The sequence below is a fragment of the Tenrec ecaudatus genome, chromosome 1, assembly GCF_050624435.1.
Source record: "Tenrec ecaudatus isolate mTenEca1 chromosome 1, mTenEca1.hap1, whole genome shotgun sequence".
NCBI classification, from domain to species: Eukaryota; Metazoa; Chordata; class Mammalia; order Afrosoricida; family Tenrecidae; genus Tenrec; species Tenrec ecaudatus.
Genome location: NC_134530.1, coordinates 22,735,204 through 22,748,346, shown reverse-complemented (window position 1 = coordinate 22,748,346; position 13,143 = coordinate 22,735,204). Strand labels below are relative to the sequence as shown.

General features: G+C 53.9%; 2 protein-coding genes across 2 annotated transcripts; both read right to left on the bottom strand.

Annotated features, from left to right (window-relative positions):
- Window positions 1-394: 394 nt before the first annotated feature.
- On the bottom strand, window positions 395-3,290 carry OCEL1 (occludin/ELL domain containing 1). The gene is made up of 7 exons (XM_075555766.1): window positions 3,285-3,290; window positions 2,412-2,585; window positions 1,886-2,062; window positions 1,542-1,750; window positions 1,222-1,387; window positions 945-998; window positions 395-799 (listed from the first exon to the last, which is right to left on the bottom strand). Exons 1-7 carry the CDS (start codon window positions 3,288-3,290, stop codon window positions 677-679), a joined length of 909 nt encoding a protein of 302 aa, XP_075411881.1. The 3' UTR covers window positions 395-676.
- A 2,481-nt stretch (window positions 3,291-5,771) lies between these two features.
- Window positions 5,772-9,318, bottom strand: USE1 (unconventional SNARE in the ER 1). The gene is made up of 8 exons (XM_075548723.1): window positions 8,772-9,318; window positions 8,453-8,502; window positions 8,275-8,353; window positions 8,023-8,175; window positions 7,592-7,604; window positions 7,160-7,187; window positions 6,730-6,904; window positions 5,772-6,480 (listed from the first exon to the last, which is right to left on the bottom strand). The coding sequence occupies exons 1-8, from the start codon at window positions 9,015-9,017 to the stop codon at window positions 6,298-6,300; spliced, it is 927 nt and encodes a 308-aa protein (XP_075404838.1). The 5' UTR covers window positions 9,018-9,318; the 3' UTR covers window positions 5,772-6,297.
- Window positions 9,319-13,143: the final 3,825 nt, after the last annotated feature.

Here is a 13,143-nt window from a genome sequence, read left to right as displayed (position 1 = left end):
CGGGAGGTGTTTCGCTCTCTGGTCCACAGGGCACTGGAGTCGGAACGGGTCTCAGAAGGTACCTAACCACCACCGCCAGGCTTCCATTGGCCCTGGCCTCCATGTATTTTTTTTTTATAAAATTTTTTTTCCCCTAACCCTAAGGCCTCCATGTATTACTGAAGCTGCCTGTGGGAGCCCCCCACCAAGGCTAGGCAAGGAGGTGAAACTGATGTCAGTCCAGAAATTTCCAACCAGAGGCCACCTGAGCTCGGGTCTTGAAGGAGATGGAAAGCCCTGGCTATCGGAGGGTTTGGAGACCGTGGGCAAGCCTCTTGGAACTGCCAGCTGGTGCTTCCTTCTGAGAGTGGGGAGAACCACTTTGGGGTGACAGGTGAAACGAGGGTTAAGCAGCTGCATACAGTCAACGTTTAATAGCCATTTCCTTCATTGAGATGGCGAGCAGGGCCTGGGGGACAGTGCTGAGTATTAGAGTCTGGGCCCCAGGTCCCAGAGGTGGTCCTGGGAAGGCTGGGTATCGAGATCCTCAGAGCTCTGTGACAACAAACGTGTGCAGCCCAGGGAAGCTATTCCAGGCAGAGGGAAGACACAGAAAACCCAGCGATGGGAAACCGAAGAGAAGCCAGGGCAGAGGGGGTCCCCACTCGAGCGTGCCTTCCCCGGCCTGCCAGCATGCTCAGAAGTAGACGGAGCCCTCGCTGTCCTCCTGGTCGTCATATTTCTGGATCTGTGCCTTGAGGTGCCTCAATTTGCCCTTCAGGTAGCAGTAGCGCGCCTGCTTGTCTAGAAAGCTGGGGTCCTGGGTAGGGTGAGAATCAGGGAGGGCCTATGGCAACCCAGCTCTCTCCTGCTGTTTGAGGCTTTGTCTCCCCGTGCCCCAGTTTCCTCTCCTTTAACATGGGCACAGGATCAGGGCCCAGAAGGACCCAGGCATCAAGACTCACCATCTGCTTCTTCTCAAATTTCCTCCAGACTCGGGCGGTGACCTGGGCCTCCTTCTATGGAGGGAGGGGGGGTAGAAGACTCAGGATGCTGGACCCCAGGGGGGATAGGGAAACCGGCGCAGACAAATAGAGGCTGGCCTAAAGAGACCCTCCAGGGTGGACCTTGGCCCCACGTGTGGAGGTGCTGGGCCAGCCTGGAGAAGGAAGCACTCCCCGACCCCCCACACATGACCAGGCCTGGGGCGGCTACAGGCAGGGCTTTCCGCCCAGCACTGACCTGGCTGCGGGGTGAGGGCAGCGAGTTCAGCTGAGTTTGCAGATGCCTGAGCTTCTCCTGTGCGGTGGCCACCTCCTGCTGCAGCTCCCTGAATTCTGAGTACTGGTCCTGGAACACAGCTACGTAGCGGCTCCGCTCCCTCTCACTGCTCACAGGGGGGTATTTCCTGCCAGGGCAATGTGGGTCAGAGTGGGTAGGTGCTAAACTCCGCGGCCTGAAACGCTTGATTTCCTCCTTTGGGTTCCTTGGTATACTCCTCTCCACCCGTCAAAGCCCCAGCCCCAGTGGCCCTCCCCCCAGGCATCTGGAGAGGCACTCACAGCTCATAATCGGGCAATGGGCGGGGACTGGGTTTATAAACCCCAGGGGTGGCTCCGAGAGGCCTCCTGGTCTCCAGGAAAGGCTGGGGAGGCAGCTCGTCCTCAAACACAATCTTCTTGGGCCGTGCCCTGTGGGCTCCAGACTGAGGTTGGCACAGACTGCGTGGAGAGCTGGCTTCCAGTGCTCGAGGGTCGTGTCGCCGCAAACACTGCAAGAACCATGGTTTGGGGTTACCCGGAAGAGACAGGGGCGACCCGGGGGCTACGGAGAAATGGAGCTCTCTTAAGTTGTGGGGCTGAACTCCTGGCACAGGTCCCAGCCTGGGGCTTGACTTCTTACTCACAGGAGGCCCGGGGCCAGGTGGGCGGAGCTGGGGGTCCCTCTGGGAACGGTGGGTCTGGGGAGTCTCCCGGATGGGCATTGACCTCGGGACGGCGCCGTGAGGGGGTCCCCTGGGCGGCGGGCGGGACCTACGGGTGGCGGCGCGGCCCGCGCAAGGCGGGGGTGGTCGGCGGGCAGCCTGAGGGCAGGGCAGAAAGGTGCACCTGGAGGCAGGCCAGGCCCGCAGACCAGCCACGGAATCCCTCACTCTGCGCCCCGAGCGGCTTCCGGGACCCCGCCTCTATTTGCATAGGCCACCCGATTGGCCCCGAAGCGCAGCCCAGACCCCGCCTCTGATCGCGTACGTAGGAAAAGCCCTATGCAAACAAACATGACGTCACCGCGTAAGCGGGGCCGGGCTCGGTTTAACCCCCGCAGGGCCGGAGTCTCCCGCGACCCACGCAGTTCCCCGGTCCCCGCCCCGGGGAAGCACGCCCGGTCGCCCGCCCTGGTTGCAGGCCACACTGGCCGCTCGCGCACAGAGTCACCTGTCCCAGCGTCCGGGGCTCCGAGTCTGGGGTCCGGAGCTCCAGGACAGAACGTCCGGCCCTCCGGTTGAGCTTTAACAGGAGCTTGCACACGACGGCGGAGGTCGCTGGGCAGGCGGGGCGGGGCCGAGCCCCGAGGGGCGGGGCCAGGTGCGCGTGGGCGTGGCCCGGCGTCTGAGAGCGAGCCCCGGAGGGATCGGGTGCTGCAGCGTACACAGGGGAGTCGAACCTCCCTCCAGGTCCTGCGTGTGTCCACGTGGATGTAACCTTTCCCTACTCCCGTGCGAAGAGTGACAGTCTCAGAAACTCACAGGGGGCAGTCCCACCCTGCCCTGTAGGGTCCCTGTGAGTCCGCATCCACTCGATGGCAGTGAGTTTTGAGACCCTCGGTTTATTTGTCGGAATACGGGGCTGTTTTCGGTGAGTGTGTACTCAGTTTTTTGTTCAGACATTACACTTAAATACTTAAAAAAATAATCAATGGAGGCAAAGCAAAGACTTCAAACGCTAGAAAAGACCAAACCAAAGCCAAACTCGCTGCCACAAGGTCCATTCTGACCCAGCCGTCATATAGGACAGGGTAAAATTGGGTTTCCAAGAATCCAACTCATTATTGGGAGTAGAAAGCAGAGACAGCGGATGACAGCAGTTAATTTGTCTCCTCCCAAAGAGACCTTTATTTGGCAGACATACGTGTGTGTGTGTGTGTGTATAATTTCCTCACTCCAAGCCATGTTGCAGAAAATATCAATGGGCTAATTTCTTTGGACACAAGGTAGGATTATCTGTTGGGTGTAACGTTCTGGAAATGGGCTCACTGGGCAAGGGAACCTGGGAATTTTACATCTGAAACCCAACTAAAATCAGTCTCACTTCCATGGAGTCAATTCTGACTCCTAGTGACCCTATAGGATAGGGTAGAGCTGCCCCTGTGCGTTTCTGAGACTGTAACTCTTTTCAGAAGTAGAAAGCCTCATCTTTGTCCAGAGAAACACTGTATCCTCACAGACCATCCTTAGGTGTATCAGTGAGCTTCAAAAAAATTGTGGAACAAGGAATGAAGAGATCCTGGAAATTGTTTAGGAACTTCTCGCTTGTTTGTTTAGGAACTTCTCGCTTCTTTGTTTAGGAACTTCTCGCTTCTTTGTTTAGGAACTTCTCGCTTCTTTGTTTAGGAACTTCTCGCTTCTTTGTTTAGGAACTTCTTGACGTCCAAGATAGATAAACACATGTGGGATTAATTGAAAGGCGGAGAGATAAATGGCTCAGTGAGCCTAGCCTTTCTAGTTCTCGGGTCTCTTGCTTTCTGATGGGCCAGGGTGTAGCTGCCTTAGCCAGTTCCCTGCTTCAGCTGGCAAGGCTCACTTCCTGGAATACATCCCTGAGAAGCCACATGGACCTACACTGATGCAGCCCTGGGTGCTGGAGCAGCCGTGTGGAGACCCCTGCCAGCCTTGAGATGCTTACACGCTCACTGATTCGGCTTTCCTCCTGCAGTCAGCATCATTGTGTGTTTTGTGAGATGGAGGAGGACTTTGTAGATCGGTTGGAAATATGGGCTAATGTTGGACTTACGGGTTTGGACAGCACGGGGTTGGGATGCTTTCTTAATGTACACTTACCCTTTCTATAAAACTCTTATATTAAACTGAAGAGCAAATGTTTTGAGAATGATGAGGGCAACAAATGTGCAAATTTGCTTTACACAATTGACATATGTATGGATTGTGATTTGTATGAGCCAATAAATTTTTTAAAAGAGTTGTACAAGCCCCCAATACAATGATTAAAAAAAAACCTTTAAAAAGTGAGAGTGGGGTATGGAGGGAAAAAAGAGGAGTGAATACCAAGGGCTCAAATAGAAAGTAAATGTTTACAAAATGATGGCAACATTTGTACCAACATGCTTGATACAGTTGTGTGGAATGTTATAAGAGCTGTAAGAACCTCCAGTAAAGTGATTTTTTAAAAAAGAAAACAAAAACTCTTATATGAGTTTCTGTGGATTTGTTTTCTAATGTACCCAGGCTAACACATTGCCCCCTGCATGTTCAGTGGAGCCCTGGTGGTGCTGGGCTGTGGTTCCTCGGCTGGACGGCTAACCCCAAGATCAGCAGTTCGAAGCCACCAGCTGCTCCAGGGGAGAAAGATGGGCCTCTCTACTTTTGTGCTCATAATGAGATCTGCCAATACTCTGTGCAGTTTTTATTCATATAAAATTATTTTAAAGAATATTCCTTATGTTGTTTGCTAGGGCACTGAATTCTCTTTGAGATGGCTTGTTAGTCCGGATTTGAGATTTTCAAGCTCATTTCTCTCTCGATTCCGATGGCATTAGCTAGTAGCTCTAGAAGGATTTTAAGTTGTGAGGCAATGGCCGGAAGTCCGTGTTTGCATTCAGTCTTTGGGCTTTTTCCCTCAAGGAACACAGGCCTTTCTCATGATTTCTTAATGGGAACAGTGGTGACTCAGTCATAGACTTTTCACCTCCTGGGTAGGAGATCTGGAGAGACGGGCTTGCTACTTCCGTGAAGAGTTCAAGTCTTGGAGACTCAAGAGGCAGTTCTCCCGTCTGGTTGCTGAGGTGATAATAGGGGCAGTGGCTTCTCCAGTGTTGAGTCCAGGGCATCTACGTTTGAGTCTCAACCGGTGCACTTCCGCATGCCCATCACCCACCTGACACATTGCTAGGGTGCCGCACAGCTTTCAGCGGTGTGCTCTAAGATGGACCGAGAAGGCTTGGCAAGCAACCAAGTTCCCAAAACTAGCCCACGAGCACCTTAAGGAGCCCCTGGTCCCTGCTGCAACAGGGCATGGTGACGGGCCAGGCAGCTGCACTCTGGTGTGTGAGGCCACGAGTTGGGGCCAGATTGGTGGCAGCAAACAAGTCGCTGTATTTATTTCTCCTTCACTCGTGGATGCAGAGTAATGGATGCTGAAGCGCGTAAGAAGCCCTTTCAGCGCTTGCGACCTTGTCCTCAGGTGCGTTAATGTGCTTACTTTGATGAACAGGCCTCTTGATGCTGACATTCACTATTGCTGGAGGCACAAGTCGCCTGTTTTTATAAACAATGAGACGACGATGAAAACTCCCACCAGTGTTTTCAGAAAACTCCCTGGCCGGTTTGCTCTCCTGTTGACGAGACACCTCCATCAGCAGTACCTGTCTCCACAGGCCCCACCCAAACTCCCACAGATCTGGGTCATCTGAAGTGGGGGCAGAGAGAGCCTGGCACCCACATGCCCCAACCCTCTGTCATTCCAAGCATGGAGCTTCCCAGCTCGTCCCCAGGACTCCCTGCCCCCCAGCTTCCCTCCACGACCCCCCACTCCCACCCCTCTACCTTGGTCCTGACTCCAACCTCCTACCCAGCTCTCCTCTGGACTGGTCATATGGTGACAGGGAGGCCTCTGCTGAGCCACCGTGCCCGGTGCTGTTTGGACATGAGCGTCGGACTATGCAAAGGACCCAGCGTGCTGAGGGAGAGCTTTGGCTGTGGCTGGTGCCAGCATGAGCTTTCCCAGAATGCGGGCCTTTGATCCCAAGGAGGACCCTGCCTTGATGCCTCCTCCTTCAGGCAGTCCTCCGGGCCTAGCCCTGCTCTGCTTTACCCACTAGCACCACTGGGCCCTGTTCCATCCTCCGGCCCCACAAGGCTAAAAGGATCACGTTGACCCATGGCTCTCCAAGACATGGGGATGGGGGTGGGCTTCCCTGGTGTCTCAAGGAACACGGGGCTCAGAGCGCAAACTTCCCCTTCACCACGCTCACACGATCCCTGTGGCTCCCAGGGACTACCCGACACTGTCCCATCTTGCTGTCCATCCCATCGGGGACTAGGGGTAGGGGGCAGGCAGAGGCAGACGAGTGGACAGGGCCAGGCCTTTATTTGAGTTTGGGCATGATGCGGATGAAGAGGATCATACTGATGAAGATGAAACAGACAATGATGAGCATCGCCCAGAGCAGCCAGTTGACCGACTTTTGCGTGTGTTGCTCTAGTCGTTCTGATTCCGTCTTCAACTTCTCCAGGTTCTGGTCGGCCATTCTGAGCGAGTGCGACAGGGTCTGTGGGCAGGGTGGAGAGGACATCAACAGGACAGGGGGCAAAGCTCACTTACCTGGACTGCCCCGAGCCAGGTATGCACCTCTTGGCACTTGTTGGTGCTGTGTGCCCTGAACTGGGAATGCCATTTCTGGCTGTTTCCGAACTCCTATCCACCCACCAAAGCCCTGGCTACAATGCCCCTCTGCTGGGAAGTCTTCTTCTGGGAGACCACTAAGACAGTGGCCGAAGGAACCCCAGGGTCTCCAGACCTGGTTGTCCTTCTTGATCACGCTCTGTGCAGCCAGAGTGTTGGTCTTGAGACTGCGGGCGAGGCCTAGCATCTCTTCTGCTAGCTTCTCCTGGAGATTCTGGTGTCGTTGGAGGGCAAGGTCAAGGTCAGCTGCCGACTGCTTCTCATCCACTGGCCTGGACCCTGCGAGCCCACTGATCCCACACATGGGTGGGCAGGTGGGCGTGGGAGATGAGGTGTGAGATGGGAAGAGACTGCCATGTCTGCTGGGGGCCCAGAGGCCACAGCTATAGCCACTGCATCACCCTTGGGCACCTTAGTTTCCCCTTCTTGGCTTCAGTTTCGGGAAAAGTATCTCCAGAGAGTGGCTTCTGATAGGTATTCCCTGGATCACCCAGCCCTCCCCGCCCCCCATACACACACTGCCCAGGGGACCCAGCGACACTCACGTTCGCTTCCTTACATCCAGTCCGGGCTCTGCCATACAGGAAGAAGGAAGAGGAGAGAAGGGAGAGGATTGGTCTCCAGCTCTCCAACCTTTTGGCCTTTGCTTGTGCTGTGCCGTCTCCCCATCTTTTCTGTTGCCTGGCAGGCTCCTAACTATGCTTCGAAGCCCCAGCTTGAATGCCCCCATGGCTTCAAAGTATTTTCCACTCCCACCTGGGCTCCTCACCACCCTCTCTCGAGCTCGGTCTTGTCTCCTCCAGGGGCCGCTTCTTCTCTCTCAGACCCCTATGCGAGGTCTGACTGAACGATGCCCTTGGCCACCATCTCTAGATGGGGGATATTACTGTGGGAACCAGGTTGGGCCCCAGAACCTGGAGCAGTAAGGTCTTGTCCCAGGCTGGGTCTTGAATCCTGTTTTGTATAGGTACACTCACCCTCTGTAGAGTCCTGCAGGGAAGAGAGGGACATAAACTCACCCATTTTGTTCTGCTCCCAAACTATCCTTCATGCTCTCTGAACCTTCCTAACCTCAGTCAGGGCCCTGGGTAAGCCCTGTTACCTCTGATTTCTTCAATTACAAACGGGCAGCAGCTACAACGCTGACACTGTGGAGTTAAACTAACTCGTGTAAAATGCTCGGAAAGGCACTTGGCAGTTCTTGTGGCCAGTAGTTTGAGGTTTACCAGGGCATGTACCACATTCACCTTCTATTTGCGCTCCTATTTATCCAGCAGAGCCCTGTCCACAGTACTTGGTGATAGGCCCAGAGAAGAGGCCGTCAAGTGTTCCAGGATCCCTGGACCTGACAGTATTTATTCTGCAGTGCACACCCCAAAGGGCTCCCAGGACCTGCAAGGGGCCTCACCATGCCTAGCAGCTCGCTGCGCATCTCACCGGTGTACCTCGCCCGCGACTGCAGGTGCACTGTTTTGGTGGCAGGCACGCGCTCCCGGGTGGTGGTGGGCACACGGCCTGGGGCGAGGAACTGGTTGGCTAGCGCCTTCTCCGAGGAGGAGGTCTGCAGAGAGAAAGGCGCAGGGGTCACACATGGATGGAGTGGGTCTCAGAGACACAGGAGGGTAGAGTGGGGGTCACCCACAAAGAGGTCCTGGCTCACCAGCTTCTCTGCCTGCAGCATCCCCTTCAGAAAGTCCACTTTGCGAGAGTATTCGTTGATGACCTCGGAGGCTGGCTTACTGGGGATGGGTAGGAGGAAAAAAAAGCCCAGGGGAGGGTCCCAGTCAGTTCTCTTGGGCCCCTTGGGTGTGAAACCCTTGTGGGTGGCCCGTACTCACCTGGTCTGGCCCTTCAAGGCCAGCAGCATGTCCTCCAGGGCGCCCACGTACTAAGGAGATCAAATGGGTTAAGAGGCAGGGTGAGGGGCGGGCCCGGGGAGGAGTCAAACACCAAGCGGAGGCGTGGCCAGGCGGTGGGCGTGGTCTCAATGATGGGAACGGAGTTACGTGGCGGGCGGGGGCGTGACAGGAAGAGGCGGGGCCCGAGGGGCGTGGCCAAGGAGACAGTGGGGGCGGGGAGGCCGGGCGGGGGGCGGTCAGCTCCAGAGAGCGGCCTCTGAACGTAGCGGTTGACGTGACGGCAACGTGGGACTCTCACCTTCTCCAGGCGCCACTCGTCCGGGCCCCGTTTCTCCGCCGCCATCGCCTCGCAGCGGCACAGCAGCCGCACCAGGTTAAGCTCTAGCCTTGACGCGGCCATCGCCACCGGACGACGCCCTGCCGTTTCCGCCGGGGCCATTTTGAAGGAGGGCGGAAGTGCCTTCCTTCCGTCAGTGTTCGTGGGCCGGCCCACGTTTGTTACGGGCGGAAGTGACTCCTGGTTTCCAGGCCAGGCGCCCGCCATCCTGAGCTCCTGCGGGCGTGTGTGAGCCCTTCCCCTGGGGCTGGAGGGGGCCCGATCCCGGTGGTCAGCCCCGCGGGCGGGTCCCTCCGTGCCCCTTGCTCCAAAGGCTTCCTCAGCACCCGCCTTTGGTTGCGTTGCCCACTGCCCTCCCTGCCCCCACGCCGAGCTAGGAGACCAAGCTGCGCAAACGGGGGCTTCAGAGCCAGGCGGGGCGGCCCCCTTTTCTCACCGAGTCCTGGACCCCGGGGCGGGTCTCCTCCACCTGGGAAGAAACCCCGTCGAGACTGCTAACGGGCAGAGCCTCTGGGAGGAGCCCAGGGAAGAGGCCCCTGGGTGCAGTGGAGAGCTGGGCGAGCAGCCGCTTAAATGCTGAACGACTAAGGGAAACTGAAAAGCAGGCGGGAAAACCCGCGAGCTGCTCAGAGGGAGGAGGATCAGGCCTAGCCGCCTGCTTCCCTAAAGATTTGGGTTTCAGGCCGTTTTACTCTCCCGTAGGGCTGCTGAGTCAGGGTCTATAAGGCTGTTTCCGCCTGCCCCTTCGCTGGACAGTCCACTGCATTCGACTGGATTGTCTAGAGCTACGGTTCTCAACCTGGGGGTCGAACGACCCTTTCATAGGGGTCGCCTGATTCATAACACTAGCAAAAGTAGTTATGAAGTAGCAACGAAATTAATTTTATGTGGGGGTGGGGAAGGGAGGGGCTGATCCCAAGGGCACAATGGAAAGTAAATGTCTAGAAAGGAACGATGGAATATATGTACGAATATGTTGGATACAATTAATGTATAGTTTGTAACAAGAGTTGTAAGAGCCCCCAAATAAAATGATTAAGAAAAAAGAAAATAATTTTATGCTTGGGGGGGGGGTCACCACAACATGAGGAACTGTATTAAAGGGTCACGGCATTAGGAAGGTTGATGTATAGTTAATGTATAGATAAAAATATAGAGATAAAGTGGCTCAAACAGTTGTCAAATTTGAACGCATCGCCTTGTTTTTTTTTAATAAATCTTTTTATTAGTGCTCATTACAACTCTTATCACAAGCCATTCATACATCAATTGAGCAAAGCACCCTAATACATTTGTTGCACTTGTCATTCTCAAAATTCGCTTTCCACTTGGGTTCCTGGAATCAGCTCGGTTTCCCATTTTTTCCCTCCCCCTCCCTCCCCGCTCCCCCCTGCTCCCTTAACAGTTTTTAAATAATTATCTTATACTGCGTGGTGTCTCCCCTCACCCACCTTCCCATTGCCCATCTCCTAGAGAGGAGGTTACACATAGATCTCCAAGATCGGTTCTCCCTTCTACACCCCCTTCCATCCGGGTGTCGCCACTCCTACCGTGGGTGTTGAGGGGTTCGTCCGTCCTAGATTCCCTGTGTTTCCAGATCCCCACTGCACCGCTGTACATCCTCTGGTATATCCAGGTCCGCAAGGTAGAATTGGGGTCATGATAATTGGGAGGGGAGGAAGCGTTCAGGAACTAGAAGAAGGTTTTGAGTTTCATTGTTGCTACAATGAACACTGAGTGACTCATCTCCTCCCCACTACCCCTCTGCAAGGGATGTCCACCTGTCTGCAGATGAGCATTGGGTCCCCATCACGCACTCCCCCTCATTCACAGTGATGCGATTCCCCCCCCCCCCCCCCGCCTTTGTTGTTTGAGACCTGGTCTCCTCTGCCCTTCACGATCACCCATGTTGGTGTGCTGCTTCCGTGTGGGCTTTGTTGCTTCTGAGCTAGATGGCCGCCTGTTTGCTTTCAAGCCTTTAAGTCCCCAGACACTATATCCTCAGTAGCCGGGCACCATCAGCCTTCTTCACCACACTTGCTAATGAACACCTTCGTCTTCAGCATTTATGTGAGGAAGGTGATCACACAATGATTGTTTTTGTTCCTTGGTGTCTGCTACCTGGTCCGTTCAACACCTTGTATTCGCTTAGGCTGTGTGCTTCTTCTCTGTGTGCTTTGTTGCTTCTGAGCTAGATGGCTGCTTGTTTGCCTTCAAGCCTTTAAGACCCCAGACACTATATCTTTTTGATAGCCGGGCACCATCAGCTTTCTTCACCACGTTTGCTTACACACACGTCTGTCTTCAGTGATCATGTCGGGAAGGTGGGTATCATGCAATGACCGTTTAGCTGGGCGAGGTGCTATTGTATTGGGGGAGTATGCGTGAGGAGGCCCAATGTCCATCTGCTACCCTGCTACTGAACCTATAAATATATACACATTGTCTAGTTCCCCATAATCATAAATATATTTACATATCTACATGTCTGTATTTAGGTTTCTCTGTATGCACTTTGCCTCCTACTCCTTTCCTCCATTTCCTTTCACTTTCCCATCCCACTGCCATGTTCAGCCTTCATTCTGGTTTCAGTAATTCCTCTCAGTTACCTTGCCCTTGGTCACTCCCTACCAGTCCTCCCCTCCCCTCTCTCCTCTGGTTTTGAACCACTCGCTGTTCCTTTGTCCCTGTGTTGGCCAACACCTCCTCCCTTCCCCTACCTCCATGTCCCTCCAGGACCATTTGTCCCGTTATTTTCTTCTCTCATTGTTTGTCCAGCCTATCTTGTCTAGGTGGACCTGCTGATATAGTAATATGTGCATACAAATGCAGATGACTTTGACAGTGCTTAAGTGGCACATATGAACATGGCTTCGACAGCAGCAACACCGACACGCTGATAAGCAGAAAAGCCACTTACATACAAAATTTACAAGATTAAAAAACAAACAAACAAAAAGATAGCAAAAAAAGAAAAAAAATTGCTAGTAGTTCAAGGTCTGTTTGTTGGCCTTTAGGAGTGTTTTCCAGATGAAACTTGTGTGGTGCCACGTCCTGGCCCTAAAGCCCATCCTTTATACTCCCTCGGGATCTCTTTGCTCTTCTTCCCTCGCTGCTCCATTGCACGCTCCCAGTGTTTGCCTCAGTGTGGCGGGGTCAGCTCAATCGCACATCCCCCACTGCGTCTCAGGTGCTGTCCCGTGTCGGGCCATGGGTTGGTGCAGGATGTCGCATCTCGTAGTGTGGCCAGCTGAATGGTCCTCTCTGTATGATGGGCCCTTCTAGCTCGTCTATCGACCTTGGGCTTGGTGGACCCAGGTGTACTTCACTACGTCCTTTCTCCTTCCTTTGTTTCAGCTTCCTTCTGGGTGTGGTGTGGTGGGTCAGTTCCTTTCCCACACCAGACCATCTATTTTCATTTTCTGTGGTATTCCCTTCGAATGTGGGGGTCGGGCTAATTCTGGTTTGGGCCAGCGTGTTGTCCAGCCTCTGTGTTATCCTCTGTACTTTAGTTTGCCCTCCTTGTTTGGTGTGTCATAGTGGGATCCATATGCATGTTCCAGTTCTGTGGGGACACAATACTCTCCCTGGGTGGGTTAGTACCCTGTTCCCCCCCCCCCCCCCATATCATCCACTCGGATTCTACCCCTCCCGGTTCTCCCTCTCCCTACCCCACTACTCCTTCTTTATGCTGGGTTCTCATGTACCTCCCTAAGTGTGGCCTGCCCTCCAACTATCTATGCTTCCCCCCCGTTTATTGTGAGATGGATGTTTATTCTTCTATTTCTATCATGCTGATTGTACTTACCTCAAGGGACTCATGTTGTACCTGTCCCTTTGTGTCTGGCTTACCTTGCTTAACATAATTCCTTCCAGCTCTTCCCATGAAATAACGTGTTTCATGTGTTCATCCGTGCTTTTCAGTGCTGCATAGTACTCCATTGTGTGTATGTGCCAAAGTTTACTAATCCACTCGTCTATCGATGGAAGCTTAGGCTGTTTCCAAGTCTTTGTGATTGTGAATTGTGCCGCAATAAACATTGGAGCACATATGACTGGTCGTGTTTTATTTGCTGCTTCTACTGGGTATATGCCCAGTAGAGGGATGGCTGGGTCATAAGGTAGATCAATTTCCATCTTCTTTAAGTATCGCCAGATTGCTTTCCACAGTGGCTGTACAAATCTACACGACCACCAACAGTGGAGGAGGGTTCTTATTTTCACCACAGCCCCTCCAACACTTGTTGCTCTCTGATTTGCTGATCTGGGCTAGCCTCAGGGGTGTTAGGTGGTATCTCATGGTTGTTTTGATTTGCATTTCTCTTATGGCTAG

Bases quoted from the DNA above. Each gene is read 5' to 3' on its own strand.
- OCEL1 (XM_075555766.1), bottom strand. The intron at 1,388-1,541 runs GTGAGTGCCTCT...TTGCCCTGGCAG, and splicing joins CCATTGCCCGATTATGAGCT to GAAATACCCCCCTGTGAGCA. The intron at 800-944 runs GTGAGTCTTGAT...CACCCTACCCAG, and splicing joins AATTTGAGAAGAAGCAGATG to GACCCCAGCTTTCTAGACAA.
- USE1 (XM_075548723.1), bottom strand. From the start codon at position 9,017: ATGGCGGGCGCCTGGCCTGGAAACCAGGAGTCACTTCCGCCCGTAACA. The intron at 8,503-8,771 runs GTGAGAGTCCCA...TGATCTCCTTAG, and splicing joins ACGAGTGGCGCCTGGAGAAG to TACGTGGGCGCCCTGGAGGA. The intron at 8,354-8,452 runs GTGAGTACGGGC...ACCCATCCCCAG, and splicing joins GCCTTGAAGGGCCAGACCAG to TAAGCCAGCCTCCGAGGTCA.